At 37.8% G+C, this 19,160-nt stretch overlaps 2 protein-coding genes across 11 annotated transcripts in view; both read left to right on the top strand.

The window, feature by feature from the left end:
- The window catches only part of ANXA7 (annexin A7), a 38,544-nt gene extending 31,632 nt beyond the window's left edge, over positions 1-6,912 (top strand). For all 4 annotated transcript variants that reach the window (XM_058696741.1, XM_058696743.1, XM_058696742.1 and 1 more), the window contains 6 exons: positions 706-819; positions 1,050-1,220; positions 3,320-3,490; positions 3,570-3,645; positions 4,682-4,794; positions 6,483-6,912. In XM_058696741.1, coding sequence (XP_058552724.1) covers positions 706-819; positions 1,050-1,220; positions 3,320-3,490; positions 3,570-3,645; positions 4,682-4,794; positions 6,483-6,605 — 768 coding nt within the window. In that variant the 3' untranslated portion in view covers positions 6,606-6,912. The remainder of the gene's footprint in view (positions 1-705; positions 820-1,049; positions 1,221-3,319; positions 3,491-3,569; positions 3,646-4,681; positions 4,795-6,482) is intronic.
- Positions 6,913-12,951: 6,039 nt separating this feature from the next.
- CFAP70 (cilia and flagella associated protein 70) overlaps positions 12,952-19,160 on the top strand; it is a 105,437-nt gene continuing 99,228 nt past the window's right edge. For 4 of the 7 annotated variants that reach the window (XM_058696679.1, XM_058696680.1, XM_058696676.1 and 1 more), the window contains exons 1-2: positions 13,750-15,436; positions 16,424-16,610. In XM_058696679.1, coding sequence (XP_058552662.1) covers positions 15,374-15,436; positions 16,424-16,610 — 250 coding nt within the window. In that variant the 5' untranslated portion in view covers positions 13,750-15,373. Of the gene's footprint in view, positions 13,717-13,748; positions 15,437-16,423; positions 16,611-19,160 lie in introns of those variants that run through there. The other 3 variants (XM_058696677.1, XM_058696678.1, XM_058696681.1) reach the window with 3 other exon arrangements.

Raw genomic sequence — 19,160 nt, 5'->3', positions numbered from 1 at the left:
TTCCTCTTTTTTCTTTTTTCCCTTCTCTTCTCTTGTCTTCTCTTCTCTTCTCTTCTCTTCTCAAATAATTCCACGGATGATTTGAGTGCATGGTCAAGCCTGGGAACCATGTTGGTGTTTCTCATTTGTGTTCTTCTTCTTGCCTGAAATGTCTTTCTCCTTCCTCTTTGCTTGCTAATTTTACATACTCTTCAAGATCTGGACTAGAAGCTTTCTTTGGGCTTTCTAGCCCACTTTAACTTCTCTTGTTTGAGCTTTTTCTGCTGTTTATTTATGTGCTACTTAAGTACAGGCTGCCTTATACTATCTCTTTTTAGGGGTTTACCTTATCTTTCCACAGAAGAACACAATGATGATTCCTGCTTCCACACAGAACAAGAACAGTTTCTTATACTAAGTAAATACCTGCTTATCATTTTGTTCATTTGAATGATTTTTTTATTTCATATCTCTGTCTTTGTACCTGGTATAGTGGTGGAACTATAGTAGGAATTTGTTATTGTTTATTGGTAGAGTGAATAAAATACATCTGCTTTAAAATACAAGCTTGAAATGTATATATTTACTTGTTTCTTAGTATATGCTACTCAAATTTGAAATTTAGGTTTTCATAAAGCAGTTCAATTCCACTTTTCCATATTTAAAAAATTTAAGCAGCAAAATTTGGAGAGCACACATAATTAGTTTGTATTTGTAATTAAATAGGATTTAATCAAAGACCTCAAATCAGAGTTAAGTGGAAATATGGAAGAACTGATCCTTGCCCTATTCATGCCACCTACATATTATGATGCCTGGAGTTTACGGAATGCAATGAAGGTACTGTGTCATTTACTTTGTATATTTTATCCTATTTTAAATGTAAAACCCCACCAATTATGGCAGTTTACAGTGATAGCTAAATCAGTATGTTGTATCATATCATCTGAATAAATAGAGCTTTTTAGGTCTGGAGGCCAAAGAAGTATTTGATGAACTAGTAAGATTTAATTATTTTCTGTTATTTTGTTTTTCTTTTGTATAAGTCTCACTTTCTTCATTTCACATAGGGAGCAGGAACTCAGGAACGTGTATTGATTGAAATTTTGTGCACAAGAACAAATCAGGAAATCCGAGAAATTGTCAGATGTTATCAATCAGAATTTGGACGAGACCTTGAAAAGGACGTTAGATCAGATACATCAGGACATTTTGAACGTTTACTTGTATCCATGTGCCAAGTGAGTATAGTATGAATATATATTGATGGAGGGAACATTCTTCACTTTGTATTATCAGGGAGCATTCTTTATTCCTTTTAATATTTAGCCCTTTGAATCTTGACATCTTTAAGAGGGGTAGCACAGAATCCAATGTTCAAATTTCTTTGTAGTCACTATTGAGTTTATTTCCACAGATCTAGGTTTGTAAGAGATTAGAAATTAACCTCTTTAACGTTATATGGAATCAGAAATCAGGTTGGCTCTTTGTCTTAGGATGAATCTCATACTTTTTTTTTTTTTTTTTAAGTTTATTTTTGAGAGAAAGAGAGGCAGAGAGAGATGGCAGCGGAGCGGGGGTGGGGTGGGGGGTGGGAACAGAGGATCCGAAGCAGGCTCTGCACTGAGAGCAGAGAGCCTGATGTAGGGCTTGAACTCATGAGCTGTGAGATCATGACCTGAGCCGAAGTCAGATACTTAACTGACTGAACCACCCAGGTGTCCCTGAATCTCATACTTGCAAGTTTAGCATTGTACTGCCAGTTAAATTGGGCCATCAACTGACGATATGCAGGACTTCCATGGAAGTGCTGTAAGAGGTGAAAACTGTGAGGAGAGCCAGAGATGCAGAAACTTTTCTCAGAGTTCACAGTAATGTGATTAGCACCTTCCTTATTCTGATTCCCCAGATGTGCTGGAGAAGTGATGGAAAATTATCCAGGTACGATATTTGGAATGATATTATAAGCATACTTAGAATGACATGATGAGGGTCTACTTGAAAAGGCAAGCACACTGATTCAGTGTCAGGAGTTATTGGCTATCCTGCTAGTATACAAAGCTGGGCAGTCTTGAGGGATAGGAAAGCAGAGGTCAGGCTCTTCAGAGCAAAAGGAAGATAGTTGCAGAAAACACAGTGTGCCAAAGTGAGCGAATGTGGAAATGAGAAAGCAAATGGGTGGGAAGAAATTGAATTTACCTACAATGGAATAACAGAGTAGGGGAATAGATTAGCATTGAAAAACAAGAAGAAAAACAACAGCAAGAAGACAAAACAGGAACAGGGATTTAATGCTAAAAAATGATTATTTTTTACATGAAGGGCACCTGGCTGGCTTAGTTGGTAGAGCATGTGATTCTTGATCTCAGGGTTGTGAGTTTAAGCCCCACGTTGGGCATGGAGCCTACTTTAAAAAAAAAAAAAAAAAAAGACTACATGATGTGCCAAGTCTCTTTATGCAGAGTTCAAGGCCCAGCTATTTTACAAAGTAAAGAGACCTCTTAAAGGGAGTGAGCAGAAGAATGGCTTCTCAGGAAAATGAGACTGGTTTTTGTGTGTTTGAATCCAAAGGCAATCATCTGGGAAGTTTTTCCTGAGCATCTTTTCCTGTGTGCTATCTTTAGTTTCTCATTTAGAATATGCTTCTGCTTATTTCTTGTGCCCACTGCTCTTCAAAATAGTTTCTCACCTGTAAGGAACACCTCTCCATTGTGTTCAGAATACAGTTTCTCACCTTTAAGGAACACTTGTCTATTGTGTTCCTCAGACTGACACCAAGACTTTAGAGGGCAGCTTTTCCTTCATTTGGGTTTGTGTTTTTGAGAGAAACCAAATGCCCATCTAGGCTTTGCTCTTGTTCAGGCCCAGGGCTTTCTCTCTCGCTCTCTCCTTCTTTCCCTCCCATCCCAGTGAAAATTTGGTATACAAATTGGCACAGTCTGGCAGAACTTGAGTTATTTGTAGCTTCTTCCTACAAGTCCATATTATAGACTCCCTCCCTTGACTTAAATTCTTTGAGGGCAGGGACCTTGTCTTTCTTGTGTCCCTACCACCTTGCACATCCTATAGGTACTCTTTCTCTGGAGAACCTAATACAGCCTCACACAAAACAAGTGCTCCATACATTTTAGCTGCATAAATGAATACAAAGTGGAACTCAGTATAATGCATATTGATCTTAAATCCCAGCTAAGGAGAATTATAATTTCTTCATTTGAGTGGTAGTTTATATATCCTAGAAAAGATGTTTTTCTTTTTGGCTTTTTTTTTTTTTTTTTTGGTGGAGGATTTTAATAGAACTTATGTCACATCTTCCAAGTCTTGCCTTCCTCTTTTGCAGGGAAATCGTGATGAGAATCAGAATGTTAACCACCAGCTGGCTCAGGAAGATGCTCAACGTCTCTATCAAGCTGGTGAGGGGAGACTAGGGACAGATGAATCTTGCTTTAACATGATTCTTGCCACAAGAAGCTTTCCTCAGCTGAAAGCTACCATGGAGGCTTATTCCAGGGTATGAGCTTTTCTTTTGAAGATCTGGCTTCTGTTTTAAGTTGTGAAAATATTTTAACCCTTGTGTTTTTTGTTTGAAGGTGGCTAATCGAGATTTACTAAGTAGTGTTGCCCGTGAATTTTCCGGAAATGTTGAAAGTGGTTTGAAGACCATCTGTAAGATACTTTTATGTTTTGCTTTGTTTTGTTTGTAAATGAATGAGGCTTTGACTAGTTGTTCCCATTAAGTGATGATGCCTAATATAGCCTTCTGGGAATCTACTTAGAGGCTGAGCTAATCCCATGTTTTAAATACAATTCCTTATGAATGGTGGTGGTGTGATCGAATAGTGTTGTTTTGGAATTGGTCTTTATTCTGTATGCCCTTCATGAGGATTAAACAAGAATATACAGTAGATGTAGCAGTTCCATTAAAGTGAATAGGAAAGCCCTAAGGAACTATAAGTGACATCACACAAAGTGTCATTTTGAGCTCCCAAAAACATCTTTCAAATACTCAATCCAAGAGACCCTTTTCCCTTTTGAAATCAAAAACCCAGTTTCTGGTGTTCTTTGAGATGTCCGATGAAATGGAAATTTAATTCTCCTGGAGAATATATGACTAAAGAGAGTATTAGGAACACATGTGGTATTAGCAATTGAGTGTCTTACAAATATTACTATAGTAATTATAACTAAAGTAATAATGTACAGTTAGTATACCTCTACCATTTGCAGGAAAAGACTTTGCTGTTAATTTTCCTAAGAGAAAATGTGTCAGATTTATTATCATTCTCAAATCTTGGCTCAAATCTGTTTTCGTTTTCATACTGGAATGTATCTCCTGTCCTTCTCTCAGACTTGTAGAATTCAGATTTCAGTCATTATTCCTTTTTAAGTAAGATATTATTGGCCACAGTTGCTATAGATTTTCTCACTTGAAGGGAAAAAATGTAAAGAGTGTAAGCTATTGCATCTATGGAAAGAAAATGGGATTTATTAGCTAGAGGGAATCCTCTAGAATTGAGGGTAGCCTATCTAATGTGGCTAGAAAGATGGATTCTGAGAAAAAAAATCAAGAGGGAGAACATCACCTCAAATTTCTCAGATAATTCTATAGAAAATGATCAAAGGCAGGCTAGAAGTGATAAATGAAGCTGGAGCATAGATACCTTTGTCAAGGCATCATGTGTGAAGTATCTCTAACTTGCAGTGCAGTGTGCCCTGAACCGCCCTGCCTTCTTTGCTGAGAGGCTCTACTATTCTATGAAAGGTGCCGGCACAGATGACTCCACCCTGGTCAGGATTGTGGTCACTCGAAGTGAGGTGAGGCTTTCTTTTTTTGTCTGATCTTACTTGATTTTGAATGTTAATTTCCTGAAAGTTCCTCAGCAGGTTGTCAGTCCCTCGGAATGATGTTAAGAAAGGGCATTGGGGAGGGCACCTGTTGGGATGTGCACTGGGTGTTGTATGGAAACCAGTTTGACAATAAATTTCATGTACTAAATAAATAAGTAAGTAAGAGTTCCTTTGTCACTACTGGCGGAGGCTGTGTGAAGTACAGTGTTCATTCTCCTCATGCTGTGAGAGAGGCTTAAGTTAGTGCAACAGACGACTGTGTCTCAGTGTAGCCAGTGCCAAGAATTTTTCCTACTTGAGGAGGTCTGCAGAGAATACTGGGTTATATCAAGTTGGAAAATATTTATCTTTTCATTTTCATTTTGCTAATGTAAAAAATTTTGTGAAAGATTAATCCTATTGGATAATAAAATACTCAACATTTAGCATAGCTTTTAATTATAAAATAATTTTTAAAAATTTATCTTTATCTCTTTATCTGAATATACCTCAAATATTTTCCTTTCTTTGACTTTGTATATTTATTAGAGTTCTTTCTTAATAGAAAACCTATGCCACTAAATTATACTAGAGAAGGTAAATCATTTTTAAAAAGACAACCATCATATGATGTTTTTTAAAAAGTTGTGTATTTGTACTTAGACCTAAATTTTCTAAGCACGATCTTTTCTTTAAATTGTAATAAAATATATACAACATAAAACTTAACATTTTAATCGTTTTAAAGTATGCATTCCAGTAGCATTACGTACATTCACGTTGTACAACCATACCACCACAACTTTTTCACCTTGCAAAACTAAAAATCTATATGCCTATTAAACAATAATTTACCATTCTCCTTTCTCCCCAGCCCCTGGCAACCACCAGCCACCATTCTATTTTCTCTTCCTATGAATTTGACTACCCTAGGTACCTTGTATAAGTGGAATCATACAGTATTTATCCATTTGTGACTGGCTTCTTTCTTAGCATAACATTTTCAAGGTTCATCCATGTTGTAGCATGTGTCAGAATTTCTTTCCTTTTTAAGGCTGACTAGTATTCCATTGTATGTATACAATACCTTCTTTTTATTCATCTGTCAATTGACAGGTTGCTTTCACCTTTGGCTAGTATGAACACTGGTGTACAAATACTTGCTTGAGTCTTTGCTTTCACTTTTGTGTACATACCTGAAAGTGGAACTGCTGTATTGTATGGTAGTTCTATTTTATTTTTTTTGAGGGATCACCATATCTTCTTCTACAGCAGCTATACTGTTTTACATTCCTACCAGCAGTGCACAAGGGTTCCAATTTCTCTACATCCTGCTAACACTTGTTATTTTCTGTTTTTGATAATAACCATTCTATCAAATGGTTTTATTATTTTTTAAATGGTTTTTAAATCACCAGTATTTTTTGGAATAATAGATGAGACTAGTACCACCCCTATTCAATATTTTTACAGAACAGTAAATTAGCCTTTCACTGGATGATGCTAGCAGTGGTATAAATGCTAGCTATTAAATGTCAGTCACTTGGTGTGTTTTTTTTCCCTCTCTGCTTTGATTATAATTATATTCTTTTCACTATTAAAGAATAATTCTAATAATACCAGTTTTCTCTTAACAGCTTTTTTCTAACATCAAAAATATCATCTCTTGCATGCAGATTGATCTTGTACAAATAAAACAGATGTTCAAACAGATGTATCAGAAGACCCTGAGCACAATGATTGTAAGTGACACAAGTGGAGATTACCGAAGGCTTCTGCTGGCCATTGTGGGCCAGTAGGAGGGATTTTTAAATAAATGAAGCTCTTCACAGCATATCCTTCAAAGCAGTGGCTGACCTGCATGCAGCAATATCAACCATCACCAAACCAAAAGAGCTTTTTACTAAGGATTGTGTCAGGGTATTGTGCTTGGTTTGCACATGTGGTTATTGCCTTAATTCCAATGTTATTTTTTTCTCTATATACAATCAACGTGAAGCCATATCACGATGATGTAGTATTAACGCGATATTTGTAAGGCATAATTCTCACTGTTCTTACTCTAATCAGGGTCCCAAATTGAATAAAAATCACAGCAATCTCTAATTCTGTGTAATAATGATGAATAAAAAAAAAAGTTGCTGAAACTCTGCCTTCCAAAGCCCCATAGGTCCATTGGACAGTTATAGTTGGTAGTATATCAAAACTATATTTTTAAAAAATTCAGCTCTTTGACATAGAAGAGTAATTTGCATCTTATTTTACATAAATTGGTATTTTATATTTATAAACACTAAACTTTCCACATAGTGAATAGATGAGTATTGCCTGTAACAACTTTTTAAAAAGGGATTATATGTTTATGTGCATAAAATATATAGCCTACTTTTTTTTTTGTCTACTAAAATTCTCTAAAGATCTTTATTGGCCCTTGGCTTTAAAAAAAAAATTATGAAATAGCTTCTCAGCCTTTTGGCTAAGATCAAGTGTAAAAAAAAAAAAATTATGACTTTAAGAATTAGTTGTAATTTAATCATGATTCAAGAAAGTGAAGCTTCACATGTAGGAGGTGTTCAGTTAATGAGTGAACGAAGCTTAAAGCATCACTGGGAAGATTGAGTGCTAGCTCTTTGGAGAAGTGTTCAGGAGTTCAGTTAGTAGTATAGGAGGATGACTGCAACACCCATTGGTTTACCCCCAGTACTGAGCAATTACTTATTGAGTATATTGAGCATTATAGTGGGTAGCCAGGAGAAATATGAAGGAAGGAAATTTATAATATATTGGGGGTTCTAAATAAAAAGCACCAAAAAAAAGTGGTAAATGTTAGATTATAAATTCTGCTGAGATGAGAACCATAGTTCTTTGTGTGAAGCTCCCTGGCACAAAGCAGAAATTTAATAGATTTTATGAATGATTGTACTAAGAACTGAGGAGAAGAATAGTAAATATGAATTATAATTCAATGAACAGTTTTGTGTAAATACCAAGGGGCATATAAGTTGGCATAAGATACAACCTTACTCTTAGATAGACCTATGTACAATTGTAGCATAAGGTAAGATACATGGGTAGAAGGATAATGGGTTAAGATGGATGTTAATTACTTTTTTAAAAAAAAGTGGGGGCGCCTGGGTGGCGCAGTCGGTTAAGCGTCCGACTTCAACCAGGTCACGATCTCACGGTCCGTGAGTTCGAGCCCCGCGTCAGGCTCTGGGCTGATGGCTCGGAGCCTGGAGCCTGTTTCCGATTCTGTGTCTCCCTCTCTCTCTGTCCCTCCCCCGTTCATGCTCTCTCTCTGTCCCAAAAATAAATAAAAACGTGGAAAAAAAAAAATTAAAAAAAAAAAAAAAAAAGTATCATTGAGGGTTGCCTGGGTGGCTCAGTTGGTTAAACGTCCGACTCTTGATTTCGACTCAGGCCATGATCTCACGGTTTGTGGGATCGAGCCCCACATGGAGCCCTGCGCTGATAGTGAGGAGCCTGCTTGGGATTCTCACCACCTCTCCCCTACTTGCACTATCTCCCTCTCAAAAATATATAAACATATATTTTAAAAGTATCACTGAAAAAGTTAGTTTGGATGTAGGTTTTACAAAAGTAACAGTGATGGGATTTGGTAAAGATGAGAAATGGGGGTAAGGTATTAAGGAAAGAAAAGATATGATCAATAAAATATATTTTTTAAACCTTTTGAAAATTAGATATAATTCATATACCGTTCACCTTTTTAAAGTGTACAACTCGGTGGTTTTTAGCATATTCACAAATCTGTGCAATCATCACCATAATCAATTTTGAACATTCTTATCACCCAAAAAGAAACTTTATACCTATCAGTAGTCACTCCTCATTCCCCCTCCTCCTGTCTAGCCCGTGGCAATCACTAATCTACTTTGTGTTTCTATGGACTTGCCAATTTTGGACTTTTCATATGAATGGAATCATTAAATATGTGACCCTTTGTGTCTGGCTTCTTTCAATTAGCATACTGTTTTTTCAGGTCCATCTGTGTTGTGGTATGAATCAGTCTTCATTCTGTTTTAAGGCTAAATAATCCACTGTAACAAGGACACACATTTTTTTTTTTTTTTGTCCATTCATCAACAGATGGACATTTGGGTTGTTTTTACCTTTTAACTATTATGAATAATGTTGCTGTGAACATTTATGTACAAGTTTTTATGTGGACACGTGTTTTCGGTTCTCTTGGCCATGGAACTATGAGTGGAATTGCCGAATGATATATTATCTTTATATTTAGCTTTCTGAGGATCTGCCAGACTGTTTTCCAACAGCTGCACCATTTTACAATCCTACCAGCAGTGATCCCAGTTTCCAAAATTTTTTTTTTTTTTTTTACTAAATTTCTCTTCATCCTCACCAACACTATCATCTGTCTCTTTGATTATAGCCAAGTGGATGTGAAATGACCTCTCATTGTGGCTTTGATTTGTATTTCCCTTTCTTGTGCTTATTGGCCATTTGCATATCTTCTTTGGAAAAATGTTTTCTAATACTTTTTCCATTTTAAAATTGGGTTATTTGTCTCTTTATTGTTGTAAGGGTTATTTATATATTCTGTGTAGTAGACCCTTATCAGATATTATTTTATTTTGTATGCTTCTGTGTGTTTTTATGAAGTCAGTTTAGGTTCAGCCATAAGAGGAGACACAAGAGAGGCTCAAGAACATTATTATATTCAAACTTTCTAGAGAACAGAGGCACTGCACACACAGGGCCATATGGGAAAGACACCAGGGTGGTCAGGAGGAGGGCCAGGGGGGAATGCTTAGGCCATGACCTTTATTGGGGTTTCTGAGGGAGAAGCAAAGTTGGATAGGATAAATAATTCAGTATTGGCTAGTTTGAATAATTTTGGTAATTTTTGAGCTATATGGGTGGTCTCTAGTGTCCTCTTACCTGGCTCTAGGATAATTAAAGTAGAGAAATATTGCCTCCTCGGGTGCAGGGCCAAACGTAAGAGGTAAGGCTCTGGATTGGTTAGTTTGCATATCAAAGGCATGCTCCTAGTTGGGGGCCTTTGCTGTCTCTGAATGGGCTAACCAGGGAGAAGGCAGTCACTCCCCAGTCAGAAAAGTTTTTTAAGATAGAAAATATAATACACAAAAAATTATATACCCACACAATATATATTTACAAAGATTTTCTCCTGTGGACTGCCTTTTTCCTTTTTTTTTTAAGTTTTTTTTTTTTTTTTAAAGTAATCTCTATACCCAACATGGGGTTCAAATTCATGACCCCACATCAAGAGTTGCATGCCCTATGGACTGAACCAGCCAGGTGCCCCTTTTTTACTTTTCTGCTGGTGTTCTTTGATTTTAAAGCACAAAACTTTAAAATTCTGATTCCAGTTTTTCTATTCTTTGGTTGCTTGTACTTTCAGTGTCATGTCTAAGAAACAATCGTCTAATGCAAGGTTAACATGATTTACCCCTATGTTCTCTTCTAATATTCTAATGTTTTTAGCTTTTACATTTAGGTCTTAGTTCATTTTTATAAATGGTGTGAAGGTGTTCAACTTATTTGTTTCGCATTTTGATATATGGTTGTCCCACCATCATTTGTTGGAAAGACTATTCTTTTCCCACTGAATTGTCATGGCACTCTTACTTTATTTCTGAACTCTCAACTGTATTCCATTTGTCTATATGTTTATCCTTATGCCTTGATTAAGCTACACTTAATACTTGATAAATGTAGTTTTGTAATAAGTTATAAATTGGGAAGTGTGAGTCTTCCAACTATGTTCTTTTTCAACATTGCATTTGCTATTCTGTCTCTTGCATTTCCATACGAATTTTATTTTTTAATTTTTTTTAATGTTTGTTTATTTTTGAGAGACAGAGACAGTGTAAGCAGGGGAGGGGCAGACAGAGAGGGAGACACAGAATCTGAAGCAGGCTTCAGGCTCTGAGCTGTCAGCAAATAGCCCGACGCAGGGCTCGAACCCACGAATTGTGAGATCATGACCTGAGCTGAAGTCGGACGCTCAACCAACTGAGCCACCCAGGCACCCCTTCATATGAATATTAGAATCAGCTTGTCCATTTCTGCAAAATATCCATCAGGGATGTTGATAGTGATTACTTTGACTTTCTAAATCAATTTGAGGATGAGCAATACATTTGATTGTATTAATGAATGTTGTCAGAAATAAATTGACTGGAAATAACAGATTAGCTAATTAGAAACAATTTTTTTGGAGTAATGTGAAAGGAGTTTGTTGGGATAGTGAGTCATTTAGTGGAGGTTTCTGAAACCCAAACTAAAGAGTTTGAATTTTATTAGATGATAGAACTTTTTTTGTCCCCCAAATTGGTTTGTATATGTAGATGACTTAATTCTGATTTTCGGTACTGTTGTATTTTCTGTGGCACTAAAAAGGGCCTTTTCCTTGTTTTCTTGCAAAGTTGATGTTTTAAATCTGTCAAAAAACATTTGAATGCCTTTCCTTGTAAGGATTATAAGAAATTCAGAGTGGTCACTGCTATGCATTCCAGGAGAATAAAAGAACTATATAACACAAGGTTTTACCCTCAGGCATTCCACAATCTAATGATAAAGGGTTAATTATGTTTAAGGAAGTGACACCTGTTACTTATCCTTTCTTGCCTTGGCATCATGAGTGATCTAGAACAGTTCCCTAACAAAGACTTGGCCGTAACCCTTGCTTATTATGTAAAAAAAGTATTTCGTGGGAAAGGTAGGATGGCTCTCTCAGTACTAATTCACTCAGAGCCCTCACCTGGGGAAAAAATCCAGAGAGAAATTACTCAGTAGTTCCATAGGTCTATTTGTTTTAATTACTAATAACACTGCAACATTTAAAAGATTTTTTTTTCTTAATTTTTATAATTTTAATATGTTTATAACAGAAATAAAATTTATTTTTAAAATTTGGCTGTGGTAGTTTTGTATCCTACGACATTTCCAATGGGAGTAGTGTGTGTGTGTGTGTATAGTTTAATAATTTTTGAAATAATTTTAAATGTACAGAAAAGTTGCCAAAACAGAGCGAAGAATTTCCACATCTCTTTCACCCAGATTCTCATATAGTTAACACCTTATTGCTTCATTGATCACTTTATTTACATGTATATGTGCATATGCATATATTCCTTACTATGAGTCCTTTTCTGGACATTTTGAGGGTGGACAAAGCAAACTACAGACTTGATGTTCCAACACTCCTAAACACCCTGTTGTGTATTTTCCTCTAAATAGTGTCCTATGTAAAAGCAAACAAACTTCCATATCAGGGAATCAGTTTTGGTACACTACCATCCAATCCATTAAGCCCATTCAAATTTTGCCCACTGTCACAACAATGTCTCTTTTCTGGTCCAAAATACTATACAGGAATACATATTGCATGTAGCTGGCATATATCTTCAGACTCCTTTGGAACAGTTCCCAGTCTTTCATGTCTTTGACAGTTTTAAAGAGTACAGCACTTACTTTCAAGGGGGTGGCCTAAAACCTGAGTCTCTCTGATGGCAGGAATAGCACAAAATGATGCTTTCTTTTTCCCAGTGAGTCTCATCAGGAGGCATGCAATGTAGACTCCTCCCAATCCTGGTGATGTTAACCTCAACCACATGGTATTGTTGGTTTCATTTCACAATTTCCCCTTTGTAATTGATTGGTATTCCAAAATCATGCCAATATTCTCTTCTCATCAAACCTCCTCTCACCAACTTTAGCATCCACTTATATAGTGTGTGCCAAATGGTAATTCTGTTTCCATCATTTCCTCTTTCTTATTGGGTTGGCATTCTGTTAGGAGCTTTCTTTTCCTTTCTCTCCATTTATTTATATTCATGTGAACTTGTGTATCCCTATTTTACTCAATGGACTGTAATCATTATTATCATTGTTTTTTTTTTTTTTTTTTTTTAATTTTTTTTTTCAACGTTTTTTATTTATTTTTGGACAGAGAGAGACACAGCATGAACGGGGGAGGGGCAGAGAGAGAGGGAGACACAGAATCGGAAACAGGCTCCAGGCTCCGAGCCATCAGCCCAGAGCCTGACGCGGGGCTCGAACTCACGGACCGCGAGATCGTGACCTGGCTGAAGTCGGACGCTTAACCGACTGCGCCACCCAGGCGCCCCTATCATTGTTTATTTTGACGCCCAAATTTAACCAGTGGGAGCCCCTTCAAAATGGCTCTTAATATTGCAACATTTGAAAGTATGTATGTTGCTAAGACCCATCCACGTGTAGTTGCAGTTAATTCATTTAGACTGCTTTGTAATATGCTATTTTGTGACTATATAATCAATTTGGTCATCCACTCATCCACTGACGGGCACTTGGGTTGTTTCCACGTTTTTGCTATTTTATTATTCCAAAACTCTTGGTGTTTTCAAATGTATTAAAACTTTGGATTAGTATTATATACTTCAAGTCTATTTATTGTATAAGTATCGAGCACCAGAAGTAGGACTGTTTTGCACTCTCACCAACAGTGTGTGAGAGGCTCACTTTTAAAATAACTCATCTGCATTTTTCATGGAGAAAGATTTAAATGACCGGTTTTCAAAGCCGTGTAATAAAGGCTTTTATTTTATTTTTAAGTAAATTTCCTCTTGGTTTTCCAACTATTTATGTAGGGATATTGAAAGGAAAAGGTCGAGAAAACAAAATCCAAAGTTAGAAAACGTTGCAGTTAAGCTAAAGCAAAGTTGCACCCGCGAACATGGCAACAGAAACTGCCACTCAAGCGCCTAGTTCCTGGAGCGCAGGCGCAGACAGCTGTTTCCCCCCACCAGAAACCATTATCGCGAGTCTTAGGGATAAACTTGTAAAGAATGCCAGAACTAAGTTCTCGCGAGAGGTAGTTAGTTGCTATAGTTGCGGGTAACGCAATTGTGGCTGCCTCAGGTAAGACGGCTGTAATTCCTCCGAAAACCCTCTGCACACCCCCCCCCCCCCCCAATCTCTCCTTCGTGGACCTGCGACCACACCCCGTTAACAGCTTCTCTTCAGCTACAGCCAGAGTGAAACGCTGGGACCGCATCCCAACGCAGTGCACTCGGGTACGGACTTAAATGCCACCGACCCTGCTAGGCGCAGGAGCTACCGCTAACCCCGGACCTCCCACCTGAATCCAGACTTAGACCACTTTCTGGCTCTGCGCCGAGGTCTCCGGCAGTAAGCGGGCGCTAAGCCTGTGTCCCCAGACCACACCCCTTCACATGGTTTCCTTCATCAAACCTTTTCTGATTTGACTGTTACCTTACATTTTCTTAGGAGCGATATGACAAGAAGTGCAGGTCTGCTGGGGGCAACAGGAGCGCCCCTCCCCGACCCCCACTGACTGCCCTGACCATCACTTGTAACTAGCCAGATTTCTTGCATTCATTATTCAGTAAATACACCGCTAAGACAAGGCAAAGTGCCGGACACTCAGAGACTGTAAATACGAGAGAGATTCCTTGTATGTAAGGGAGTATTTGAGCATTCAGGAAAAGCAGTGCGTATTAATAATACCACTTGTGCGGTGCTTCATAGGTTAAGCAGTTTTAGTGGATATTCACAACAAATGTGAAACATCAGAAGTTAAATTATATATTTTACAGAAGGTGAAACTGAGGCTCAGAGAAATTAGGCTTTTGTCCAAGATCAGGCTAGTGAAGGTCTAATTCCCGTGATACTATTGAAAAGGAAAGAAGAAAACTGATGTAAAAGGTCATTTTCAAATGTGAACTTGATAAGAAAATTGTCAGGGTCACTTAGGCTGTGATTGAGCCTGAAGACATGGTGTTAAACAAGTGACCTGTTTTAGATGACTAAAGGTTGAGGGAGTAGCTGAGAAGAGGCAGAATAATTATATAGCCTGGGGACACTAGATAGCTCCTTTTTTGTACCACCACTCCTAGACACAGCATAGTATGCCCTCAGTAAACATTTGAATTGCCTTAAGTTCCACTTTGAATTGAGTCAGAAAATCTTTCTTAAACATATCCAGTTAATTTTTGAAATTGTGTCCTTAATGTTGTAAAATAATTTAAAAATATCATTGACTAAATAAGACGTATGTCAGGACTTTTGCCAATGGACTAGCCATTATTCCGTATGGCTGTTTCCTTCCTGTGCTCAAAGTATAGTTTTGTAAAAGTGAGAGATTAAGGAACCATTGAGGGGAACTTTGCACATCAAAAAAAAAAAAAAAAAAAGTCTACCAAAGAACACTATGGAAGATGTGGGGGGCAGCAGGGAGTAAGGGAGATGGCACTCCTACCCTCTATGTCTTGTGATGATTGTGCTTATGGGTTAGTTACACATATAAGGATCATTTTAGTACTAACTGATGTAATCCTCCTTGTGAACAACTCTGTAAAATACTGCCTGTCTAGCTGCAAAGGTTGAAAAGGGCACAAAACATTGATGGGACTATGGCATTTTCCTAGGTTATCCCCTAGTATTGGTTATGATATAATATGGGTACTTCTACAGCTATGGCACTGGAGGGGAAAGGTGGATTCATTATATTTACAGAGACCAGAGAAGACCAGAGGGACTTTGCCCAAGTGCTGATATGGAGCAGGTGTCATCAACAGGCAGACCTGTGCAGATCACTGTGACAGATGGATATGACTTGGTAATGTTATCTTTGGAAATCTGAGAAGGCCTTAGTTTATTCATTCTTCTTGAAAGTACATTTGTCTTTGAGTTCAGGTTTCCCTGTCAAACATCTACCTGCAGGTTGGGGGAAGATGTATTGGAAACAGCAGCAGGAGAAATGGTTTTGCACCCTCCTATAACACCTGACCTGCTGGTCTTACTTAACATTGCCCTGGGTACTACTTTCTCAGTTTTCCTTTTTGTTCGACTATATAATCAGCGGGTCAAATCACTATGTGTGTAAAATACCTGGCAACTTGAATACTAAATTTTACTGGTGAAACAAGAAGTGATTTTTGTTTTCATAGACCGCAGGTCTTTTCTCCTGAAAAATATCTGAATTCTTCCAGAGTTTCTCTTGTGATTAATTTCATTTGATGAATTTAAATAAAAACTACAATATGAGTTAACTATAAAAATTACAAAATAATGAAATGGCAGATATTCATTCACTATTATGAAGTCAAAAGCTCATTGCAAAACAGGATGTAATGAATGATATTTTGCTTTGTTTTAAAAGGTGTATAAAAGGTGTGTATAAATGTGTGTACATATTTGTATATATATTTACATATACATGCATATATATTCACTGGAAAGCACTAAAAAATATATTCTAAAATGTTAATAGTGTTTACATATTAGAGTGAAATTACAGGTGATTTGTTTTCCATGTGCTTTTCTCACTTTTTCAAATGTTTCACAATATACTTTTATAATCATGTAAACACAAGAAAAGTTATTTTTAAAACTCCAACATAATGGCATTTAAATAGAATGTTGCAGTTAGTTACAACTAGACTTTTTAAATGACTTTCTACCTACCTAACCTTTTTGTATATGTGGTATAGTTTGTTAGGAAAACACGGAAAATGCTATTTAGGTCAAGTCAAAATGAGTTTCCAGATGTATAGGAAAATTCTCTATTTGAGTAAAATTGTAAAGTGTATCCTTCTGTCAACAGAAAGGTTTTAAAGGAGATACTCCAGTTACTTTTATTCGTGCAGAATTCAGTCAAGTGGTTCTGGGAGACTCTGCAAAAGTTACGGTTTCTCCAGAAGGAACTGCAAAATACAACTTCACTAGCAGCTTTGAGTTCAATCCTGAAGGAGGAATTACTTTGGATGACCTCGCCCACAAACCTGTGTTCTGTAAGTCCTGTGGTACTAAAAATGTTAATTATGTGATTATGTTATAAGGAGACTCTGAGGTATTTAGTAGTTGTTTGGGGGGAAAATGAACACACCTTACCTTCTTAACCTAGGAATAATGTGGTATACTTTGAAACCTAGCTGCTTTTGGCAGCAATCTCCATGGCCTGCTAATTCTAATTGGCTGAACTTTGCAGCCCTTGCCTCCGGAGTTGGGTTGAGAGCTTTTCCTAAATATTCCTATATTTAGGGTTGACAGATTTAGGAAAAAAAAAAAAAACCCTGAAAAACAAAATTTGGGACATACTTATATTAAAAAGTTATCCATTGGTTATCTGAAATTCAAATTTAATTGGGCAGCTTGTGGGGCACCTGGACAGCTCAATGGGTTAAGCGTCCAACTCTTGATTTCAGCACAGGCCATGATCTCATGGTTCATGATATTGCGCCCCATGTTGGGCTTCATGCTGACAGCAAGAAGCCTAATTGGGATTCTCCCTCTCTCTCTGTCCCTCCCCCACTTGTGCATGAGCTCTCTCTCAAAATAAATAAATAAACTTAAAAAAAAATAATTGGGGTTTTGTATTTTACCTGGCAATCTTGTCTGTACTTCTGTATACAGTACTTCTGTACACTTTTTTTGAAATTCAGGTTTGTATCTTATTTATTTCAGAATTTCTAGCTCCTAGACATAAAAGGACATAAGTGGGCTCAAAAAGTGTTTGTTGAATGAATTAATGAATATATGATTTCTGTATCCACATTTTTACAGGTTCTGAGTACACAGTATTATCTCTGACTGCTTTGTTCTTATGTCTGTGTACTAGTCTTATGGCTTTTTTTTTTTAATTTTTTTTTTTAACATTTATTTATTTTTTGAGAGACAGAGAGAAACAGAGCACGAGCAGGGGAGGGGCAGAGAGAGAGGCAGACACAGGATCCAAAGCAGGCTCCAGGCTCTGAGCTGTCAGCACAGAGCCTGACGTGGGGCTTGAACCCATGAACTGTGAGATCATGACCTGAGCCGAAGTCGGTCACTTAACCGACTGAGCCACCCAGGTGCCCCTTGGCTTTTTTTTTTTTTTTTTACCTGTACTCTTAATTTTTGTTTAGTTATTTTTTTAGTGGCAACATCTCCTATGGTTCCTGCCCAAACCACAGATTCCAAGATCTCAGACCTAGGGAAGGAAGACCTGGGAATCATACAATACTCTAGAACGTTACTTTCTAAACCTTTTTTTTTTTTCCATAAGAGTCACCTGAGGCTCTGGGAGAAAATAGTTTTCAAAGTCCCACCCTAGAACACTAAATTCATGATTGCCAGGAGAGGAGCCTAGGAAGCTGCATGTAGGAACAAAAGTCTCAGGTGACTCCTGGGAAGCATTGCTCCAGAAAAGTGATTCCTAGCTCTTGCCTAACTGGAAATCAGTTACCCATGGAGGCATCCATCTGATCCACGCTCTCTGACCACTTTTTTCTACTTCTTTCTTCTTTGCTCTGTGCTTCTCTGTTAATCCCAACCTCAAATAAGAGAGTGTCAAGTCTCCTAATTGCCTCCCTCCTTGTCATGTTAAATGGGAAAAGTAGAACTGGAACATTGTTTTAAATGTGTCACTGAACTCATGAGAAAGAAAGGGCAAGCCCTTTGTTCTAGAAGCAAAGCAGGAACTGAACCTGGAACTCTTGAACAGCTGCTATTGGTGTGTGGTGGTGTTGGGGGAGAGGGTAGTACTGCAAAATCTAGGGGCTTAGGTTTTATTTATTTATTTATTTTTAATGTTTATTTATTTTTTGAGACAGAGAGAGACAGAGCATGAACGGGGGAGGGTCAGAGAGAGAGGGAGACACAGAATCCGAAGCAGGCTCCAGGCTCCGAGCTGTCAGCACAGAGCCCGACACGGGGCTCGAACTCACAGACCTGAGATCATGACCTGAGCCAAAGTCGGACGCTTAACTGACTAAGCCACCCAGGCGCCCCTAGGGGCTTAGGTTTTTTTAATAGGTTTTTTAAATTTATTTTTATTTTTTTGGGACAGAGAGAGACAGAGCATGAACGGGGGAGGGGCAGAGAGAGAGAGGGAGACACAGAATCGGAAACAGGCTCCAGGCTCCGAGCCATCGGCCCAGAGCCTGACGCGGGGCTCGAACTCACGGACCGCGAGATCGTGACCTGGCTGAAGTCGGACGCTTAACCGACTGCGCCACCCAGGCGCCCCTAGGGGCTTAGGTTTTAATGCTCTTAGACAAACAAAGACCTTGGGCTGCGGTAGTTGGGAGTTGAGACTGAGACTACCCCCTTTACCACAGCCTAGACTCTGAAAAAGAAAAAAAAGTCCATTCCCCATCATATGTGTCTAGCCATTGGATAGATGAAAAAAGTCTTTCCTAATAAGTAGTAATCATAGGATTATGCCAATCATTAAATAACATGTTTTCTTAAAACACACAAGGAACATTTATACAATAAAAAAGTGGCCAAACAGTGGGCAATAAAGCAAATCCTACCATATACCAAAGAATCAATGGCATACAGACTAAGTTTTCTGAGTA

Source organism: Neofelis nebulosa, chromosome 13 (genome assembly GCF_028018385.1).
Source record: "Neofelis nebulosa isolate mNeoNeb1 chromosome 13, mNeoNeb1.pri, whole genome shotgun sequence".
Taxonomy (NCBI): Eukaryota; Metazoa; Chordata; class Mammalia; order Carnivora; family Felidae; genus Neofelis; species Neofelis nebulosa.
This window is presented reverse-complemented; position numbering and strand designations above follow the sequence as displayed.